General features: G+C 45.3%; 1 protein-coding gene across 1 annotated transcript in view; it reads right to left on the bottom strand.

The window, feature by feature from the left end:
* Window positions 1-19,786: 19,786 nt before the first annotated feature.
* Window positions 19,787-23,057, bottom strand: part of LOC135246831 (NACHT, LRR and PYD domains-containing protein 12-like) — a 122,948-nt gene continuing 119,677 nt past the window's right edge. The window contains exons 16-18 of the mRNA XM_064320111.1: window positions 22,011-22,172; window positions 21,263-21,309; window positions 19,787-21,109 (exon numbers count right to left, since the gene is read on the bottom strand). Coding sequence (XP_064176181.1) covers window positions 20,502-21,109; window positions 21,263-21,309; window positions 22,011-22,172 — 817 coding nt within the window. The 3' untranslated portion in view covers window positions 19,787-20,501. The remainder of the gene's footprint in view (window positions 21,110-21,262; window positions 21,310-22,010; window positions 22,173-23,057) is intronic.

Here is a 23,057-nt window from a genome sequence, read left to right on the forward strand (position 1 = left end):
GTAAGAAATCTTCCTATTTTAAGATAGGGCAAGGAACAGCGAATAAAAAAATACAAAAAACCGTCGTACTCCCGCAGTCTCCTGACACTGACGCATTCACTGCCTCGTGACCATGGTCGTATGTGCTGATGTTTGTGTAGTAATTTCCGTTTTCACTATTTGTTTTCTCCGATTCTTAAATGTTTCTTTTGTTTGTAAGTTTAGTTTAGACGCAAGGTTTGGAATTATTGTGTCTGGATGTTTTTGTCAGGTTATTTGTCATTTGTAGGCTATGTTTATCGTCATATCGTTTGTTTGTGAAGTATTTCTTTTTTTTTAAATCGAGTAGCTGATTTTCCATGGCACCTGCTCTTTCCAGATTCACTTCCTAGCTATCTAAAAGGAGCTGTGGGACATGTTGTTTTATTTATTTATTTCCATTTTCAGGGCTGAGATATGAGCTCTGGTCCACTGCAGCTATAGTAAGTCACCTTTCTCCCACAGAGGGGCCCATGGTATTGATACACAATGACAGCCAACAGGAGCAGAGTAAACTCCATCTCATAAAAAACATGTTTTCAACGTACAAAAATGCCAAGTTACTCACACATACAAGACATACACCGCATATAACGATTAAAAGTACTGATATCAAAATGATGCCAAGTTACGGTACTACAAACAATATAGGCTATTTTGCCTCACCAAAATGAAATAAGATGTATTCCAAGGCAATGCTACCCAATATTTCCTCAATTCTTTCAAGTCACTTGGCCCTGTGTGTATAAGCATGCACTACATGGACAGGCCAAACATATGTGTGGATGGCTTTCTCAAAGTCAAGATTGATTGAATAGGCGTGTATATGTCCAATTTGTATTGGTATGTATGTATTTCGCTGCCCAGCCTTTCTGTTGCGTGAATGATTGTATGTTTCTTGGTATAAATGTCTGTTCGTAAATGTGAATGTAACATGCTGCGAGGGAAATGTCCCCATGGGGATAAAGGAGTTCTCTATGTATGTATGTACAATATGTATTTTACATGCAGTATTTCTTGTACGTAGCAAATATACAATCACTTGTACATTTACTGAAATTCAGTTCAGAAGCAAATGTAAACATATGTTTTCTGGAGAAATATGCTTCCTGTAGTTTCTGACCAGCAGTTTTCTACATGAATTTCAATGTGTTCCATGAGGCAATTTGAAATATTTGACACTTTGATCTGACACAAAGTTTGCATGACATTGTAAAATGGTAAGATTACAAAACACACTCTCTTCCCAGAGGTAACAGACAATCCGCACAAGTGTGAAGACGAAGTGGGTAAGCAATTCCCGAAAGTTTTTACTTCATGTGCCGTTACACGTTCTATGACTCGCAAATGTGCGGTGGAAAATAAAAATGATCCTTGTGTATATTCTGGACACTATCTTTGATTTGGAATCCCGGGCTTACCAGAGGGTCTATGCCAGACATTGCTATGCCACCCCGCTGTGAATTAAATGAACAGCGAGAAAGGTCTATCAGTGAAACCGAACCTGTTGCAGTTGAAAAGTTTGACTCTGAAGTTCCTGCTGTTGACATATGACTGATTTCGGATGATAAAATAAAAGTCGAAACTGATTCTGTTAAAGATGTGTCTGATGCGGTTGTCAAGGAAGGCGTGTTTTCCAGTGGGGGCGCACAAGGTGACGCCTTTCCGGTCTCACTTTTCGGGGTCTCCCGTGAGACACTAATTAAAGAACAAGCGAACGATCCTACTTTAAAAGATCTGTTTGATAAAGTGGTTTCAGAAGATAAATTAGAGAACATGCAGTCTGGCTATTTTTTAGATAAAGGATTATTGTGCCGTAAATGGGGTTTGAGGACAGACACATTTGTTGACGACCACGTGGTCCAAATCGTTGTTCCCTCTATGTTCAGAGAGGCTGAGTTACGTCTTTCCATGGCGAAACAGCAGGCCGTACTGGCGTTAGAAAAACTTATAACCGGGTGATGCGAAGATTCTTTTGGCCAAAACTAAAGAAAAATGTCGCTGACTATATTAGAACTTGTCACACCTGTCAGATCATGGGTAAACCGAACCAAAGCTTACCAGTGGCCCCTTTGTGTCCCATTCCAGCGGTGTCTAAGCCTTTCCAATATCTTTTGGCCGATTGTGTTGGTCCGCTGCCTCGTTCCCGTGCAGGACATAGTTATCTGCTGACAATAATGTGTCAGAGTACTCGCTATCCTGAAGCTTATCCGCTTCGCTCCATCACCACTAAATCCATTCAAAGGGCATTAACCACTTTTATGTCAACTTTTGGTATCCCTTTGATTATCCAAACCGATCAAGGGTCGAACTTTATGTCCAAACAGTTCCATAAAGCGTTGAAACAACTAAAAATGCAACATAACATTTCCACTGCTTATCACCCACAGAGTCAGGGAGCTTTAGAGCGATTTCACTCAACCTTGAAATCTCTCTTGGCTCTTACTGTACCGAATTGGGAGCAGACTGGGAAGAAGGTCTTCCTTGGCTTCTGTTAGCTATAAGAGAAGTTAGGCAAGAAAGTCTGGGGTTCAGTCCTAACGAACTGGTTTTCGGACATAAGATTCTGGGTCCTACAGCTGCGTTAGCCGATGAATGGAAAACAGCAAAACCTCCTGAAAATATTTTAAATTATTACAGTGGCTTCCGATACCGACTGTATCACGCCTGTGCTGCGGCCCAAAAGGCGCTGGGAGAGGCACAAACAAAAATGAAACGTCTGTTTAATCGCAAGGCCAAGGTTCGCAGTTTTAACCCTGGGGATTACGTACTGGCGTTATTACCTATGCCTAATAAAATATAAAGTAGGAAAAATAGTTTCTGATTTGAATTATTTAATTTCTACGCCTGACTGTAGAAAAAAAGTACAATTGTGTCATATTAATCTCCTTAAACCTTACCACTCTGTGGAATTATTTGAGCCTGCGCAGTCTTCCAAGCCTGCCCTTCCTGTTCAATCTGTTCTGTTGTCCCCGATTACAGAGGGCCGTGACTTGGCCAGTCGTGATATGTCCCCGACCAATGATGAAGGGGAAGACATTTTGGCAGAAGGTGTTTTCGGAGGAAAGCTAAAAAATTCTGGGTACCTGCAGTCTTTGGAGGATTATTTTAGATACATGCCAAATGAACAGCGTGCTGACCTGATCCACCTGGTTCAAAAATACCTTTGTTTATTTCCTGATGTCCCTAGTCGTACGAATGTTTTAACTCATGATATTGATGTGGGCTCTGCAATTCCCATAAAACAGCATTTTTATAGAGTCCCGTTACCCAAGCAACGGTACTTGGACACGAAGATAGATTATATGGTTAAAAACGGTATTGCTAAACCTTTGTTTTCTGAGTGGTCTTCTCCCTGTATTTTGGTAGGAAAATCTGACGGGACATATCGTTTTTGTACCGACTTCCATTAAGTGAACGCTGTCACTAAAACCGATAGTTTTCCTTTACCAAGAATGGAAGATTGTGTAGATCAGGTCGGGTCAGCTAAATTTGTCTATAAAATAGATCCGCTCAAGGGATTTTGGCAAGTGCCTCTTACGCCACGTGCTCAGGAGATCTCCTCATTTATTACCCATAATTGATTATTTTCCTATTTAATGCCATTAATGCCATTCGGTTTAAAAAATGCGCCTAGCACATTCCAACGGCTAATGAATCGGGTGTTGCAGGGCTTGGAAGGCTGTGCGGCCTATATGGATGATGTGGTGGTATGTTCCGACACCTGGCCACAACACATGACCAGGTTGGAGGCCTTGTTTGACTGCCTGGCATAAGCCTTGTTAACCATCAACTTAGCAAAGTTTGAATTTGCTAAAGGGACGGTGACTTACCTGGGTAAGGTCGTGGGGCAAGGGGAAGTTCGGCCGGTATCAAGTAAGGTTGCTGCAATAGCCAACTTCCCTGTACCGTATTCAAAAAAAGAGCTAATGCGTTTCCTGGGGATGATCGGGTACTATCGGGGGTTTTGTGAGAATTTTTCCACAGTGGTAGTTCCACTCACAAACTTATTGCGTGACAGTTTCCTTCCACTGGACGGACCAATGTGAAATGGCTTTTAAATCGGCAAAAGCCTTGCTTTGCAGTGCGCCAGTACTTAATGCTCCTCGTTTTGATCGTCCATTTGTGTTACAAGTGGATGCTAGTGGGGTAGGCGCTGGCGCTGCTTTGCTACAAGCAGGCAACTTGGGCATAGAGCATCCGTTTGGTTATTTCTCACGAAAATTCACCCCTTGTCAAACCCGGTACTCGGTCATAGAACAGGAAACCTTAGCTCTCATTTTAGCACTCGGTGCCAGGACTGTTAGTGGTGTATACAGACCACAATCCCCTTACATATTTACGTTCTATGGTTAATCACAATCGCCGTTTAATGCGATGGTCCTTATTTCTTCAACCCTTCGACCTAGAAGTTAAACATATTAAAGGAAAAGAAAACCTAATTGCAGATGCTCTTAGCCGTGCACCTGTATAGTAGGCCTATAGCTCGCTTTGCCTCTCCGCCTGTTGTTTTTTCTCTCTGTGTCTCTGTGTGCCTTGTTGTCTTTATCCTGTGGGGGCGCGCACCACAGTGGAGCGAGCAAGTGCTGAAGAGGCTGATGATGAGGCGGTAGATGGGCCTGATGGGAGGGAATTAATAACTTGTGTTGTAAAGCATTGTATGAATTGTAAATATGATTGGGATGCCGCACATTGTGATCTTTGAGGGTGGCCCCCCATGTTTCACTTTTTATTTTGAGCGGTAATCTCTGACGCATTCGGGAGCCAGCGATCACCTTATGCTCAGCGGGGGAGTGTAACGTGGCAGGGATCAGCTTTTAAAAGGCTGTGAGTCTCAGCTGGGCCTTTATTTCACCAATCTTTTGACCACTGCGTAGTATTGCCAGCTTGTCAATTTGCCAACTCACTGGCTGCACTTTTGGCATTCCAGCAGTTCTTGTTTTAACTGTTTTTTGTTGTAATAAATCTCTTGTTATCCTTCTCGGTTGTCGCGTGATTTAATTGCTTGAGCTACGAGCCGGTTCGTACACTCTGCACTTCATGCTTTTTCTTATTCCATTTACTTTTCTTTTTCTTTTCAGCCTTAAGCTTCTTTCATTTTTTAGGACTTTCTAACAAGAGTAGTAGCTTGCCAGCTCTGTCAAATGCACACTCACGAGACATGTTTCTATGCACTTCCGTCCTTTTTGTTTACAACTGTCTTATTTAGACATATAAATTCTAGTTATTTCCTCACTTCGGTTTCCGTATAACCATTCATGTTGAAGACACACGAGCGTTCAGCATTCAACATGAACTTCTCATTGCTGTTTTCTCTATTCCATTGACTTGTCTTGAGTTTCACTGCCTCTATGCTTCTTCTTTTCTAGGACTTTCCTAAACATGAACATATCAAAAATAAATAATAGACATCACAATACATGTGCACGCACACAACAACACACACACACACACACCTCAATCCTTTGTTGTTTTCCTGCACTGCATAGACCTACATATTCTAATCTGTGCCATTCATTTGTTACAAAAGCATTCATAAATGAAAATAGACACACAGAATGTTAACTCAAAGACCAGCATTCAAAAAATGGTTGGACATTGTAATAGAAACATAATCATTTGAATTGATATCAACCAAAAGATTGGAAAAAAATAATGATCCCAAAGATATATGGGGCAATTTTCTTTGTTACATGTTGTACAGGGTACAACCCATAAATGAAATAACAGGGCTGTAAAAGGTACCTTATCAAATCAAAGACCTCCCAGTGTTTAATGTTAGCTTATTTTATTATATATATATATGTATAATATATTTAGGCCCCTCCACCATGTTTCACAGATGATATGCTTTGGATCTTGGGAAGTTCTTTTTGGCCTCCACACTTTGCTCTTGCCATCATTCTGATACAAGTGAATCTTGGTCTCATCTGTCCACAAGCCCTTTTTCCAGAACTCTGCAGGTTTTTTAAAATACTTCACAGGAAACTGCAACCTGGCCATCCTGTTTTTGCAGCTAACTAGTGGTTTCCATTTTGCAGTGTAGCTCTGTTCGTTAAGTCATCTGCGGACAGTAATCACTGTCACGTCCACGCCTGCCTCCTGAAGAGTGCTTTCAAGAACCCAATGGAGAAAAGCTTATCTGAAAATAGACGATGATCAGCCAAATCAAAAGCTTTAGTCAGATAAATGAAAATAGCTTCTGTAAGTTTCCCTGTGTCCGATACAGAAAGCACATCATCTGTAAGTTTTATAAGAGTGGTAGTTGTGGAATGATTAAGTCTGAAGCCAGACTGAAATGGGGATAAATTATAATGAGCATTAAGATAATGAATGTACTGTAAATCATTTTCTAAAATACTTTTCTGCAGCACAAATTATAGATACAGGTCTAATTACTGAGATTGGGAGAGTCCCCTCCTCCATGCAGTGGAGTGACTCCAGCACACTTCCATATAACAGGTAATTCAAAGTGGATGAAGAAAGATTAAATAAATCAGCAATTGGATGAACAAGAACATGAGAAGCCAACTTGATCCAACCGATCAAGACCTACACCAAAACTTTCTATGAATTCATTAATAGAGCGCAGAACATCCCTAGGTAATATTTTCTTGAACGAAAAAGGGACAAAAGCCGCTTATTATTAGAACTAAACTTGTAAGAGTTTAGGATCTAAGAAGAACTGACAGGCAAAATATTGATTGAAGGCATGAGAAACACATACAGTAAATGATCATGCACTAGCAAAACACTAGCTTTTAAAATACGATCAGGATGATTGTCATCGGGACTCCCCCACCACTGCGGTCCGACCCCTCTTTCATCGCCGTCTCCACCCTGCCCACTTCCGTCACCGCCTGCCACTCCCCACCACCGCCACCCGGCCCCGCCCATCATCTGAGCCACCTCCTCAGGACTGTCACTTAGCTGCCACTAATTTGATCAGTGTGGACATTGACTGACTGCCCGTGCGGGTCATTAAACTTGCACCCTGAGCCGACCAGAGGAGGATGGGTCCCCCCTTGAGCCTGGTTCCTTCCCATCTGCCACAGGGAGTTTCTTCTTGCCACTGCTGCCTTAGTCCTGCTCCTGTGGGGGTTTAGGCCAGGGTTGTCCGTGAAGTGTATTGTGACAATTGTTTGTGAAATGCGCCATATAAATTTTGACTAACGGCTATTCAGTCTAATATGGATTGTAAAATTGGGATGGCAGGTATGCCATCCCACCAAGTTATGCCTTGGCGGGGCATGCCCCATACCTATACAGCACCGAGAGTTTGGCACTTTTCAGGGTTCCCCACAGAAATAACCACAATGACCACAGACGCTCAGCCCTTGAAAACATTCTGTACATTTCTGTATCTTCTGATCCCATTTCAACAAACAGAATTCACAAACACCTTCACAGATCCACAAAATAAAGCCCCAAATTTAGGGGATTTTTTTCCTCCTTTTTCCTGCCTGATTACATCATCACAAATACAGTATACATAGAATGTCTCGCAATTTGAAATTCAGGTACTGTACATCAGCTAATAAAAACATAGGATACACAGGCAAAGTGGATGTATATAGAAGTGCAGTCGTTAAAAAGAGCAAAACTTTGCAGTTTCTATGTCTTCTTCACTAGGAGCTCACCAGGTTGTTCTATTCTGTTCTGTTCTAGTCTAGTTCTATGTCTTCACTAGTAGCTCACCAGGTTGTTCTATTCTGTTCTATTCCAGTCTAGTTCTATGTCTTCACTAGTAGTTCACCAGGTTGTGCGTCCACTTTTGGATGAGTCACAGGCCAGGTTCAAATCCCCCCTCGGACTCAGGAGAACCTCTCACTCATTATCTGCTCTATAAGGTACGTAATTTCAGAGGTTAATCTCGTTGCCAGAAATCTTACTGTTTAACCATGTTTCAGACAGAGTAATGATATTAGGTTTATGTTCATCAACCCACACTCTAAATAAATCATTTTTACACACAAGCCTCTTAACATTCAAATGGACTATTTTAAACCAACTCTGTGTCAAAAGTGGAAATGAACTGTAACCAAGCTGCTCATGCTTACTGTAAGAGACACACAGGTCCAAAGACACAATAATAATAATTAGGAAAGTTTAATACTAAAATTAAAAACATAAATAAAATAAAAAATTAAACCAGACATAACCAAACACCTATGGGTAGAACAGTACATCGCCTCAGGAGACTTCAACATGCAAGCTGAAAGCTAATATGCATTATTAGTAAACCAAGAACAGCTAATAGTTTCAGAAAAAAAACTGTTATTCATACGACCGAATTATAAACAGCAGTGAAAACTCATTTATCAGCTCATGCTCTGTATGAAACAACTAAATAACTCTCAGACTGAGGACAACTGGGATATTATGAGGAAAAATAAAAGCTGTAAAATGATACAAATAGGCCAAAAAAAGTATATATAATTTTAATGAAACATTAATATTTATCCACACCCTTCTATTCAAATGGTGTAATATTCACTGTACCTATCAGTCTTGTCAGCTGAATAGCACAATATGAGTTTGAATTTATTTATGCTTTCTGCACTAACACATAAAATACTGGTCTCTGGAGTTTAAAATTTGTAATCCAAAGAACCTGAGTTGAGCCAACATAAAAAGTGCACTGTAATCGTCTATTTAGAATTTTGTAGCTGGACGAGCCTTACATTTATTACAGTACATCAATACCAACAGCATTGGGCAGCTCCATGTTGTCAGACACTGCTGAATGTAGTGCTGTAAAACAGCCTTTTATGTTGGGATTACCAATCGTGCTGCAATGCGACTCACCTGGGCAATGTTGTTGGAAGTGACGAGTCAGGATTGCAAACATGTTGACTTCATTTCACAATCTGCAGGTAGCAATAAGCATTAGAACATTGTACTAATATGAGACAATTGTACTGTGAAAACTAAGTGTGTGATTTAGAGTTGTGTACTTTGTGTGTAGGTACTGCAATTTGTGTCTTCAGGTTAGAATTTTGCCAGTCAGTTTGGCAAATTGAGTTTTCCACATTGAGCCAAAGCAATCATAACATACTGTAATGCATTTGTAATGTGTGACTGCAGTGTTTAGAAATGCATCTGAAAAAATGAGAAAAACTGTAGGGTCTCAGGAACATCTCAGAGACTGGATGTCATGCAAACCACATTTCTGCCTTGATTTTAGCTTAGTGGTCTAATTCATTCAACTGATGTGCAGCAGATCCAGGGTCAAACCTACAGGAAAACCATTTATTTGAAAGGTAATATAAACATACCAGCTCAAAAGACAAGCAGTGACTTTTCAAAATGGATTGAGTTGTGGTTACACTACAGTAACAGAAGCAAGCATTCATCAGACACTACAAAACTTCTTATAACAGATTTTATTTCCACTACTGTAAATGAATTTCATTGCTTCAACTGTGCAGATTTTAGCCCACACACACACACACGTATATGTGTATACGTGTGTGTGTGTGTGGGTATGATAATGTTTGTGTTTGTGTATATTTCAGGAGGTGAGCCTGACGAGCCGCTGCTTGGTAAGAGCACTTCCTTAATTGGTAATTGGGAGCACGTGTGGGTATGTGGACTAGGGTTAATTGGCTTCCTCCACTTCGCCAGGTAACGAGCTCACACAGCTGCCGCTTGTTTCCTCGGACGCAGGAAAGGCGATAAGAGAGTGGGGATTGCGGCAGTTTGGGTTCAGGCAGCCAGGAAGGAACAGGCTCTGTAGACTCTTTAACTTGGGGGTTTTTTTTGGATTTTCTTTTTCTTTTTCCTTTAGTTATTGTGGCTGGGTTTTTTTGTTGAGGATTTGGATTTATTTTCTTTTTCTTTGTTATTTCCTTTTTGGAGAAATCCCATGGGGGGGGATTTCTTTTAGGTGTGTGTGGTGCGTGCGTGGCGGCGTGGGACGTGGAGGGGGCCCGGCATTTTGTGGCGTGGGCCCAGTCACGTCCCACCCTTTTTGTTCAGTGTGTGTGTGTGTGACCCCCCCCCCCCCCAGGGTGGCCAAGTGGGGGCCGGTCTGTGCCGTGCGGGCAGACCCGAGAGAGAGGGTCAGAGAACGAGTGAGTGTGGGGCACGGGGTAACTTACCACTGTGCGTGACGGCTTGCGGTGCGGTGACGGGGAGTCCCTCTCCTGGGGCTCGGCTCGCGCGGCACAAGGTCAGTCGTTGGTGGGGTCACCGTACAAGCAGGGGGGGAGCTAGAGAAGGGAGGGGGGGTCAGAGCAGGGCAGCTGCCTGTCCATGAACTGTTTTTATTATAAATTCAATAAAGACTCTGCTTACCTTATCCCTGTGTCTTGGTTGTTCATGGTGGGTGGATAATTGCACCTGTGGTGGGTTGGGGTAGCATGGGGGGAGTGAGCGACTCCTGACCTGTTTAAAATACAGCCAGGTACTGTATAATGAAAAGAATGAATACAAAAGTCTCATCAGCAGACATGGTATCAGTAAGCTGTAAACAAAAGAATACAAATTTGGCCTGTAACTGTATGATTGTACATAGTGTATCTGTGTCCATTATTTGATTGATGTTACAGTGGATAGAGTTACACTTGTGGAATCAGAGCTCAGTGGTCAGATTCAATTTGAAAGAATACAAGGAGAAGCCTGTGGAGCGGTGTGGTTGCGGCTTAGCTATGGGGGGGGAGTGGCTCACGGGAAGAATGCCAGGATTGAGTTAATTAGCACAGGTGTTCCTTGTCACTGATTTAGTTAATTAGCACAGGTGTTCCTTGTCACTGAATGAGTTAATTGGCACAGGTGTTCCTTGTCACTGATTACTCTCTCCCTTTTTTTTAATTTTATGCAGTAGCGGCTGGGCCTGGGGGGAGGAAAAAGGCACACACACGCCCTGCAGAGAGTGACAGCATGCTTTAGGAGCTGCACTGGCATTTCTGTTATAAACTGTGGTTTGAGTGTGTGTGTGTGTGTGTGTGTGTGAAAATAAAAGACGTCATCCCTGCACTTCCCGTGTCTTTTGTCGGTCCTGTGCTGATTCTGAACCCACAGTGGCTAGAGAATTGCCACAACTGGCGCCCAGCTTGTAGTTCAGCAAAATAAACATGACCGAACCCCATCCTTCACCTCCAACTGCCCAACCAGTGTCCTCCCTTGCACACATGGTGGGGGAGGTGGCTGCTGTGCACCAAGAGCAAGCAGCCGTGCTTCGAGAGCAGTCAGCAGTGACTCACCAGTTTTTGGATGCGCTCCGCCAACAGACCCACCAGCAGACGCAGATCCTCCAGCAGCTGGTGATCCAGACGGCAGCCACGGCGGCTGCCTCCTCGGCCCCTCCACATTCAACGCTCCTGAACGTGGCTCCACCTAAGATGTCCCCGGCGGATGACCCCCAGTCATTCCTGGACGTATTCGAGGCTACAGCAGGGGCATGTGGCTGGCCGGCGGCAGAGTGGGCCGTGCGCTTGCTCCCTCTGCTGACGGGGGAGGCGCAGACAGCAGCGTGCAGCCTACCAGCTGCGTCTCAGGGGAGGTACGCGGATGTTAAGAGGGCTATCCTGGACAGGATGGGTTACTCCCCCGAGGACCACCGCCGCCGGTTTCGGACGGCGAAGCTGGGGCCGTCGGACCGGCCATTTGTCTTTAGCCAACACCTAAGGGACGCGGCGACCAGGTGGCTGAAGCCGGGGGAGTCCGCTGGGGAGCAACGGGTGCTGGGAGTAGTTGGTTCGGGGCAGTTTGTGGAGGGGCTACCGGCCAGCACTGCGCCCTGGGTCCGGTGCCATCGGCCGAGGGACATGGAAGCAGCTGTCGCGTTGGCGGAGGACCACCTGGCAGAGCACCCTCAGCGCCCAGCAGAAGAGGGGAGGACACCGGCGACGCAGCGTCCTACCCCAGCGCCAAGACGAAAACCCCCTCCCTCCCCTTCTTCATTTTCAGTTCGCCCTCCCCCTCGCCCCCGCACTAACCCTCCCTCTGCTTCTCCTGTTCCACCACAGGTTCCAGCCGCTACGGGCACTGTTCCCACCTCACAGGGGGCTCCTCAAACGTCGGGGCAGGAGTGCTGGCGGTGCGGGCAGCCCGGACACTTCTGCAGCGAGTGCCCACTGATGGAGGTCGGCCAAGTGATCCGGGTTGCTGGCCCACCGGCATCCTCCCCCGGTTCAGGAGAGACATACAGCGTTCCAGTAAGGGGGTATTCACCAGGCGATGGTGGATTCGGGGCTGCATGCGGTCCATAATCCACCAGAGTCTGGTTCGGCCCGGGGCTTTGGTAGAGGTATCTGGAGTATCTACTAGGTGTGTGCATGGGGATATTCACAAGTACCCTGTTGTACCGGTTGAAATTATCTATAAGGGCAAAACGCATAGTATTAAGGCTGCGGTTAGTTCCCGCCTTGTGCATCCTCTGATTTTGGGCACAGATTGGCTGGGGTTTCACAGCTTAGTGACAGTATGTGGGGATGCGTTCACGACCGGTAGGGAAATGTGGAATGTGTGCTGTGCTCAGTGGCGACGTGAGGTTGTCCCCCATACGGACCATTGGGGGTGTGCATTTACAGACCCCTTTATTTGTCAATGATTACTTGTATTCTGAATCTGATCACAGAAATCTAATATCAATGACAAATACTGTGGTCACTGTTTCCATGTACTCCAGATTGATAAAGAATAACTAGTTCTGCCTACAGACGTTAAAAAGCCAACACAATCTATAATTTTACACAACATAGAAGGACCCTTAAGAACAAGAGACAGTGTCCCTGTTCTTGCTGAAACCATGCAACCATTTATGATGTCTGCAACAATGACAATTTGATGACACTCGTAAAGCAACAGTGATACACTAAAAGCTAAACTTCATGCTGATGCCTGTGACGCTCTGACCAGAGAAAGCTCCTGTAATCCATCTAGAGGCAAGTTATTACAAGGCTAGCTCTCAGAACTCTCAGAACATTACTGCTTCATGTACTTGCTATGCTTATTCTGTTATTGGCCTTTGTCACAGCCCAAACATTGGATTACAGTTCGACTCTGCTGATCAAAACTCAGTCATTTCCACAGCTGCATAGGTGTTCTTATGTCATAGTAATTGCAGCAGATATGGCTGTAAATCAAAACGTTTTACAAATAATCCAGACAATGTTTGATCGATCAGAGAAACAGTTTCCATGTCTATATGAGCACACATAGTGAATCACTGCCCATTCTTTCACTGCTCTGCCTCAGTTCCTGTAGATTCAGTGGGAAACCTGCAGTGATTAATGCACTTCAGACTGTGTTCTGCAGTGTACAGCTGCTTGGAGGCTTAAGGTAGTGAAGGGAAGTGTATGTTTCTGTATTTCTGTATGCACTCCTGGCCACTTCTGCCTAGGCCTGTGGCCTTGCCCCAGTCTCCACATTCCCAGTTACGATGGTGAAGAGAGAAGAGCGATGGAGAGCTACGGAGAGGATGGAATGCAGCTCAGGGTCGTCCCGAGTGCACTCCTGCACATGAGTCCTCTGTTAAGATAATATACTCCATACTGGTGCGTGACATTAGCAAACTTCTGAGAATTCCTCTGCAGGCTGTGTAGTGTGTATCTCCCTGGTGCCCCTTGTATTAAAGCCTGTTAAAGGAAACTTGTCTACCTCATGTACAGTGCCATGAAAAGTATTTTCCCCCTTCCTGGTTTCCTATACAAGACCACCGGATGGCGGAATGCATCCACTTTGTGTTTCCAGTATTCTAGTACAGCCCACAGGTCTGATAGCAAAAATAAATACTCTGATATTTTCGACCATTTCAAGCTCCTGCCACGGCACATAATGGTTTTATTAAATTCCATTTAGCACGAGGATGGGGGTGTAATTAAAAAAAAATGCACTGGTTGATGCACTGAAGATGCTCATTTTTATTGTACACACAGCATGTACACAGCGCATCAAGACACACAAACGCACACACGTGCACAACATGCACACGCACACACACACACAAACACACACCCACACACATACACACCATGTTCTCCTGATCACAAAGATAGATGGTTTGATACTGTGGTTTGTGTCTTTGGAGGCCCTACTAGACTGAAGGCTTTTCTTTCTGGGGAGGCTACGTTCCTTCAGCGTGTGTAGCAGGATGCTGGCCATGTTCTACCAGATCATTGTGGCCGGTGTCCTGTCCTACATCTGTGTGCTGGGCTGGGAGCCTCTACTCCAGGGACACAAAGAGGCTCAAACTGATCCAGAAGGCCAGCTGCCACCCTCTGCTGCTGTTTTGGGTGCACTTGACAGTTGCCGACTCTCCCCCCCCTTCTCTGCTTCCTCGGCCAGCCCTCTAGTTTCCCTCCTCAACCTTGCCCCTGCCATGCGGAGCACTGGTGGAAGATGGAGCACTGACTGGTGAGTGGACCACGTCTCCATATAAGAAGCTCCACCTTCGCCCGAGTCGACCACGTCTCCATATAAGGAGCTCCACCTTTGCCCGAGTGGACCACGTCTCCATGTTAGGAAGCTGTGCTGATCTCATTGGGAAACAGAGCTGTGGATTGAGATCTACATGCATGCTCCATCCTCTGCCTGGTACCAGGACTCTACTCCCACCTTTGTGTCCTATGGTCCCCTCCTCCTCTGCTTGCCTCACAAATTGGGTTTGACGCTCTTTCACAGGAGAGGCGTCTGTTTGCCTCCTGTCTGCTGGTCTCCAGCAATTCCAGAAGCATTCGCAGCAGCTGGTCATACCTCCATCTGTAGCACCCCTGTGCTGGAGCCGTCTCACAGCCTGACAGAACGTGCCGGAGGCCTGCTCTGTGTCCCTGTGCTGGAGGCCTGCTCTGTGTCCCTGTGCTGGAGCCGTCTCACAGCCTGACAGAATGTGACGGTCTCATCCGCACCAAACCATTAGTGCAGGTTCTGAGGAGAAGGCAGCGTGTCATAATTGGCCCTGATCAGGAAGCTAAGCGTGGCTTGTGCTATCTTCCACCAGCCTGACCCACTGAGCGATCGGTCCTCCACACTTTCCCACGCTGTCCATCCTCCCAGACCACCTTATCAAACTGCTTAAACCTGCTACCTCTCCTGCAGCATCCATGGTGGGATGACCCTGAGTCTTCTGTGTCCCTCTGTTTCCCTGGTGGGGGGGTTAAGCCCCTCTGTTTCCCTGCTAGGGGGGTTGTGCCCCTCTGTTTCTCTGCTGGGGGGTTGTACCCCTCTGTTTCCCTGCTGGGGGAAAGCATTACATTTACATTACAGGCATTTGGCAGACGCTCTTATCCAGAGCGACGTACAACAAAGTGTATAACCATAACCAGGAACAAGTATGACGAAACCCCTAGAGAGAAGTACCGGTCCAAGTGCAGGGAACAACCGCATAGTTCAACTTGGACCCTGAAGGTTAAACTGATTAACACTAACACAACGAGAACGGCAACAACGCAATCTATGGAAAAAATACAAGCAGTAATTAAGACAGTTAATGCACCTAAGTCACCTACGAAACAGCTGCCTAGTTACAACCCTAAGCTTACAGTCATTTACAGGGGGGTAGGGAGGGATGGGGAGAGGTGCAGCCTGAAGATGTGAGTCTTCAGTCGTCGTTTGAAATGGGTCAGTGTCTCAGCTGTTCTGACCTCCACAGGGAGGTCATTCCACCATCGTGGGGCCAGAACAGACAGGAGACGTGTTCTGGAAGTGCAGGTGCGAAGAGGGGGAGGTGCTAGGCGTCCGGAGGTAGCAGAACGGAGGGATCTGGCTGGCATGTAGGGTTTGAAGATCTTGTGGAGGTATGCTGGGGCTGATCCCTTGACTGCCTGGTATGCTAGGACCAATGTTTTAAATTTGATGCGAGCTGTAACAGGCAGCCAGTGGAGGGTAATGAGCAGGAGAGTGACGTGGGAGTGTCTGGGGAGGTTGAAGACCAGACGAGCTGCAGCATTCTGAATGAGTTGTAGGGGTCTGGTGGCAGATGCCGGTAGTCCAGCCAGAAGAGAGTTGCAGTAGTCCAGGCGGGATAGAACTATTGCTTGGACCAGGAGCTGGGTTGAGTAGGTGGTGAGAAAGGGGCGGATTCTGCGGATGCTATATATGAAAAATCTGCATGCCCGGCTTACTGCTGCGATGTTCTTGGAGAGGGACAGCCTGTTGTCCATCACCACTCCGAGATTCTTGGCACAGGGTGATGATGTTACTAAGGTGTCCCCTAGGGAAATGGAAAAGTCGAGGAGGGGAGAGCAGGAATAAAGATTAGCTCCGTCTTTCCCGGGTTGAGCTCCAGGTGGTGATTGTCCATCCAGCTCTGTATGTCCCTCAGGCAAGCGGAGATGCGGGCAGGGACCTGTGTGTCTGATGGGGAGAAGGAGAGAAAGACTTGCGTGTCGTCGGCATAAGAGTGATAGGACAAGCCATGGGCAGATATTACAGGGCCAAGGGATCTGGTGTACAAGGAGAAGAGAAGGGGACCGAGGACTGAGCCCTGGGGAACTCCGGTGGCGAGGGGACGGGGTGGTGATACCTTACCCGCCCAGGCAACCTGGAAGGAACGGTCAGAGAGGTAAGACTCAATCCAGTCAAGGACTGTGCCGCAGATCCCTGTTGCTGCCAGGGAGGACAGTAGGATAGAGTGCTCCACAGTGTCAAATGCAGCGGAGAGGTCTAGAAGAATCAGGACAGAGGAGAGGGAGGCTGCTCGTGCGGCATGGAGTGACTCACTGACCGAGAGGAGTGCAGTCTCGGTCGAGTGGCCAGGCCTGAACAGACTGGTGGGGATCAAGCAGGTTGTTGTGAGAGAAGAAAGCAGAGAGTTGGTTAGATGTGGCACGTTCAAGTGTTTTGGATAGGGAAGGGAGAAGAGATACCGGGCGGTAGTTCTGAATGACTGAAGGATCTAGTGTGGGTTTCTTCAGCAGCAGGGTGATGTGGGCCCTCTTGAAGGATGAGGGGAAACATCCAGAAGATAGGGAGGAGTTCACAAGGGAGGTGACAAAAGGGAGGATGTCAAGTGTGATTGCCTGGAGGAGAGATGAGGGGATAGGGTCGAGGGCGCAGGTGGTAGGGCGGTGGGTGAGCAGAAGCTGGGAAACTTCAGAGTCTGAGAGGAGAGAAAATGTGGAGAAACAGGGGGCAGAGGGGGCGGAGGGCGCAGAGGGGGCGGAGGGGGCAGAGGGGGCGGAGGGGGCAGAGGGCACGGAGGGGGCGGAGGGCGCAGAGGGGGCAAAGGAGCTGCGGATGTCAGCAATCTTTTTGTCAAAGAATGCTTTAAAGTCATCTGCAGTGAAGGAAGACTGGGGTGGGGGAGGTGGCACGCTGAGGAGAGAAGAGAAAATAGAGAAAAGTTGACGAGGGTTAGAAATGGAGTTATGGATTTTAGTTTGGTAGAATTTTGCCTTAGCGGCAGTGACAGCAGAAGAAAATTCTGTCAGGAGAGACTGATAGGCTGAGAGGTCAGATGGGTCCCTGGGATGAACATGCTGGCCTAGGAACGAAGGGGCATATGGAGTCGAGTGCTGAGGAGAGAGATGAGGTTAGGGTGGAGGATGCAGAGTTAGTGGGGAGCTTGGAAAATGATTGAAGAGTGGGGAGGGAAGCAGAGGTAGAAGCAAACTGCAAACATAGAATGCATATCAGGCCACTGCTATATGTACCACAATTAAACCATCAGTGAAAGCCCAGGATATAATGGTATATTTATAAATCAATGACAAACTATGTTCTACAGGATATCCAGCAATTTACCCACCCAGATATAATTTCTGATTAACAATGTTGTACATTTTAAGCTCTCATAAAACGCCAGTAGTACAGATTCTGATGTAGTCAGCTGAAAGGAACTTCTTAGCTTACAAAGGAGATGGTACAGTAGAATGGGCACATCCAATTTGTTCAGGTGCAGGGCATAAACACTATGTAGAGTTAAAATAATGTCTGATGTTTGAACAGACGAGGCAGAATTTGTGTCATTTCAAACAGATTGGAATATGGGTTTAACATCAGCATGCCTTTAAAGCTGAGACGCACAAGTGAGTACGTTTAACATGGTCGGTGAAAATAGCGGTGATATGTGTTATTCAACCAATCATTTAAACAGAAACATTTACACGTGAACAGTAAAAATAACACATACAAATGCAACATTACAAACTTGCACCAGCAGGCCGTATCTGATAAAAAATAATCACATTATCAGAACAGACAGAACAGACATTGCCACAGAAATCCCTAACACAAACACAATTTTCCCCCATGTAGAATAAGCCGGCATTTTGGAAAAACAGAGTTGCACGGTCTCTAATAAAAATGATTAGCATGGCTTACAGGCTCGTCACGTAACAGAAATAATATAAAATGACACCAACACAACAATCCTGTAATGTAATTACTGTATCACATTTTGCAGTAAATAATTGAATAATCAATGTTCAGTCCAAAAGCTCTTATTAGATGCCACTGTTGACATTTTTAAGTTTGGCTTTACAATCCTTCCAGCTTATTCCATTGTTATGCCTGGATTTATGACATGGTCAATCACTTTGGCTCTAAATTCATTCGATACAACATTTCTTCTACCTGCTTGACCACAACCTCAACCACAACCACAATCCATCCATCAGTACCAACTGCATTGGGCTGCTCCATGTTGTCAGACAGTGCTGAATGTGGTGCTGTAAAACTGCCTTTTATGTTGGGATTACCAATCAAGCTGCAATGTGACTCACCTGGGCAATGTTGCTGGAAGTGACGAGACAGGACTGCAAACATCTTGACTTCATTTCACAATCTGCATGTCTAGCAATAAGCATTGGAACACTGTACTAATACGAGACGACTGTATTGTGAAAACTGAGTGTGATTTAGAGTTGTGCACTTTGTTGGTAGGTACTGCAATTAGTGTTTTAGGGTAAGAATTTTGCCAGTCAGTTTGGAAAATTGAGTTTTGCACATTGAGTCCAAGCCAATCAACTTTTGTTTCTTACAATGGATTTCATTTCCACAACTGTAGATGGATGTCATTGCTTCAACTGCAGATTGTAGCCCCATGCTGATCTACTCATATTGAGCCCAAACATAATCCCATACAGAGTGAAATAAATACTACTGTGTCACAGGAGTTCAATACATCACACAATAATAAATAACAACAGCAGAACATTTGATATTTTTATAATTCAGGTTTAATCATTGCACATTATTGTCTGAAAATACAGAAAATTAAAGCAACAGGTAAAAAATAAAAATAAAAATAAAAAACAATCCTAACAGAATTTATAAGGAAACTCAACTCATCATTGTTTACAGTAATGAAATGAAATAAGTGCACTAAGTAATCATTCTGCATTCTCCCTATCAGCTGCATTTGCCCACAGACATTTTCACATTGGAACTCTTGTGAAAATGAATGAAAGCAACTGTAAAAACTAGTAAAATGCACATTTAAGTGGAGGAGTTTGCCACTGGCTTCTTTTTAAAAAGATGCAGATACAGGAGACAGAATTACTTCAAAAACATTTCACTCTGCCATCTTTTGGCATTATTACTCTCAACGTTATATTAATGTTTTAATAATCAAAAGTACATAAACACACCTTGAACATTTGCAATATAAATGTATTAAAATGTAAAAAAAAATAAAATCATATTTAGACAGCAAGTGCTTAACCTGAACCTGCTAAATATCATACTCTCATGTACAGGGTTTAAGCTGTACTGAGGCTAATATTGGGCACAGCTGAAATTGCAGTGGTAAGGCATTGGTCAAGGAAGGCTGCAAGTGTGTCGACGTGTGTGATTGGGTGAGAGTGTGTTTCTGTGTGTGTGCATTTGTGAATGTGTGTGTGCATGCGTACGTTTGTGGGAGTGACTGTTGATGTGAACATGTGTGTGAGTGCGTGAGTATGCGTGTGTGTGTGTGCCCGGGTTGCATGTTTGTGTTTGTGCGTGAGTGCATGAGTATGTGTGTGTGCGCATGCGTTTGCAAATGTGTGTGTCTGTATACTGTATGTGAGTGTGTGAGTGAGAGAAAGAGTGTGTGTGTGTGTGCATACGGGTATAAGCATGTGTATGTTTGCATGCGTGTGCGTGAGATTGTGTGTGTCTGTGTGGAGGTGTGTGTGAGTGACTGGGTGTGTGAGCGTGTGTGCATGACTGAGAGAGCAAGGGTGTGTGTGTGAGAGTGTGTGTGATGGAGTATATGTGAGAGAGAGAGGGCGTGTGTATGTGTGTGTGACTGAGTGTGTGTAGGTGTGTGAGTGCGTGTGTGTGTGGGTCTAGGTGCATATGAGTGTGAATATATATATATATGTAAGTGTGTGATTGAGTGTGTGTGTGTGTATGTGTATATGAGTGTGTGGTGTGTGTGTGTGTGTGAGTGGGTACGTGAATGTGGTGTGTGTGTGTGTACGTGAGTGTGTGTGCGTGCGTGCATGCATGCGGGTGTGTATGCGCACGTGTGTGTGTGTGTGTGCATGTGTGCGTGCATGTGCGTGTGTGCATGTTTGTGTGTGTGTGAGTGTGTGTATGTGTCTCTACTCCAGTTAGCAGAGGGACACTGAGCAGTCACCCCACACTCTAAATCCAGCACAGAGGGGTGTGTGTTGAGTGAAGTGTGTGTGGAATCTGTGCAGGAGGGTCAGTGTGTCAGAGTCAGAGACGCTGTAGAAGGACAGAGTGCCGGCCGGACGGTCCACACACACTCCTACCCTGCGCACACACACTCCTCTACCAGCATCACACACTCCTGCCATGCGGTAGGGGGAGGGGGGGGCAGGTATGTGTGTTCGGTTCTCATTGTGCCAGACATAGTATCTGAGTTTATCAGAGTCACTGAGTTTAGAGCACCTAAGGCTCCAGGAGTTTATATTGAATCCAAACATACAGTCAGAACCCTCTCCTTTCCTGCTGATTCCTTTATCAGTCACTGCTATATAAACCACTCCCCCCTCAGACAGACTGAACTCAGCCTCCCAGTAACAGCGCTCACACACACTCTTTCTGGACACAACTTGGAGCAGAGACTCAAATCTCTCTGGATGATCAGGATATGGCTCCTCTCTCCCCGGTGTGTGTGTCACCCTCCTGTTCCCCTCAGACAGAGACAGCTCTCTGCACGCTGTGTTTGGATCCAGTGTGAGCTGACAGCTGTCTGCACACCAGAGACATTAATGACATTAATATTCACCTCATTATGTGTGTGAGAGAGAGAGCTGTCATAGTACCTCTGTGTGTGTCTTTGTGTATATGTGTACACAGCAGAGTGTGTATCTATGGAAAGTGTTCAGTGTCGATACACACTCACACTTCCTGGGTCCTGGTTTGGTCCTGTTCTCTCCTCCATGGTCCACACTGTAAGAACAGCAGAACAGAATTTAGAATTTTAACTATCCTTTATTTCCACTCTCAACACACCAATGACATCACATAAATAAAAACAAAGACACAATAAAACACAAAATCAAGATCATATGAAAAATACACAAATCTGTCACAAAGGAAATTTATTCCATTCCCTCACCCTATTCCATGTGCAAAAATAGCTCCCCTCCCTCCACTGAACATAAAACACCCTTATAACACACACACACTGAAACACACTCAGGTCCTCCATTGCTTTGTAATACTGAAACTCCACCATCACTGTGTCCCTGATCAAACCCCGAACTACAACAACCACATCTTATTTACTGCAGTGATCCCCTGCAGCACCATCCACAGGAGCTCCCCAACCCTCTTGAGTAACGCTGGTTTGAACTGTGCCCTCCATGCCCCCCTCCCCGCCAGCTCCTTTTGTGTGTGTGTGTGTGTGTGTGAGGCGCAGTGTGGAAACTCTACTTAAATCAGTGTGAGTGTGTGTGTGTGTGTGTGTGAGAGGTGCAGTGTGGAAACTCTCTGTACTTACAGCAGTGTGAGTGTGTCCAGTTTAGCAGCAGACAGCGTTCTCACTCCTGAGTCTCCTGGGTGACTGTATCTCAGGTCCAGCTTTCTTAGGTGTGTGTGTGTGTGTGTGTGTGTGTGTGAGATGCAGTGTGGAAACTCTCTGTACTTACAGCAGTGTGAGTGTGTCTAGATTAGCAGCAGACAGCCCTCTCACTCCTGAGTCTCCTGGGTGATTGTATCTCAGGTCCAGCTCTCTCAGGTGTGAGGGGTTTGAACACAGAGCTGAAGCCAGAGAATGACAGCCTCTCTGTGTGACTCTACAGCCTGACAGCCTGCAGAGAGAAGGACACACACACCTTACAGACATTAATATAAACTAAAAGGGCTGTGTGTGTCAAACACATAGCAGTGTGTTACACACCTTACACACATTAATAAAAACTAACAGGGCTGTGTGTGTCAAACACATAGCAGTGTGTTACACACCTTACACACATTAATAAAAACTAATAGGGCTGTGTGTGTCAAACACATAGCAGTGTGTTACACACCTTACACACATTAATATAAACTAATAGAGCTGCGTGTGTTAGACACATAGCAGTGTGTTACATACCTTACACACATTAATACAAACTAACAGGGCTGTGTGTCAAACACGTAGCAGTGTGTTACACACCTTACACACATTAATATAAACTAATAGGACTGTGTGTGTCAAACACATAGCAGTGTGTTACACACCTTACACACATTAATATAAACTAATAGAGCTGCGTGTGTTAGACACATAGCAGTGTGTTACATACCTTACACACATTAATATAAACTAACAGGGCTGTGTGTCAAACACGTAGCAGTGTGTTACACACCTTACACACATTAATATAAACTAATAGGACTGTGTGTGTCAAACACATAGCAGTGTGTTACACACCTTACACACATTAATATAAACTAACAGGGCGGTGTGTGTCAAACACATAGCAGTGTGTTACACACCTTACACACATTAATTGTCTTCAACCTTCCCAAGTTCTTCCCTGCTGAGGTCACTCCACTGGCTACCAGTCACGGCAGGTTCAAAGTCCTGACCCTCACCTACACTGCAGCCAACAGGACGGCCCCCCGTCTCCTTACAGCACATGATTAAATCCTATACGCCCACTTGAGCACTGCCTTGCACCCCCTGCCATCCGGGTAAAGGTTTCAATCTT

The sequence above is a fragment of the Anguilla rostrata genome, unplaced genomic scaffold (assembly GCF_018555375.3).
Source record: "Anguilla rostrata isolate EN2019 unplaced genomic scaffold, ASM1855537v3 scaf0943, whole genome shotgun sequence".
NCBI lineage: Eukaryota > Metazoa > Chordata > Actinopteri > Anguilliformes > Anguillidae > Anguilla > Anguilla rostrata.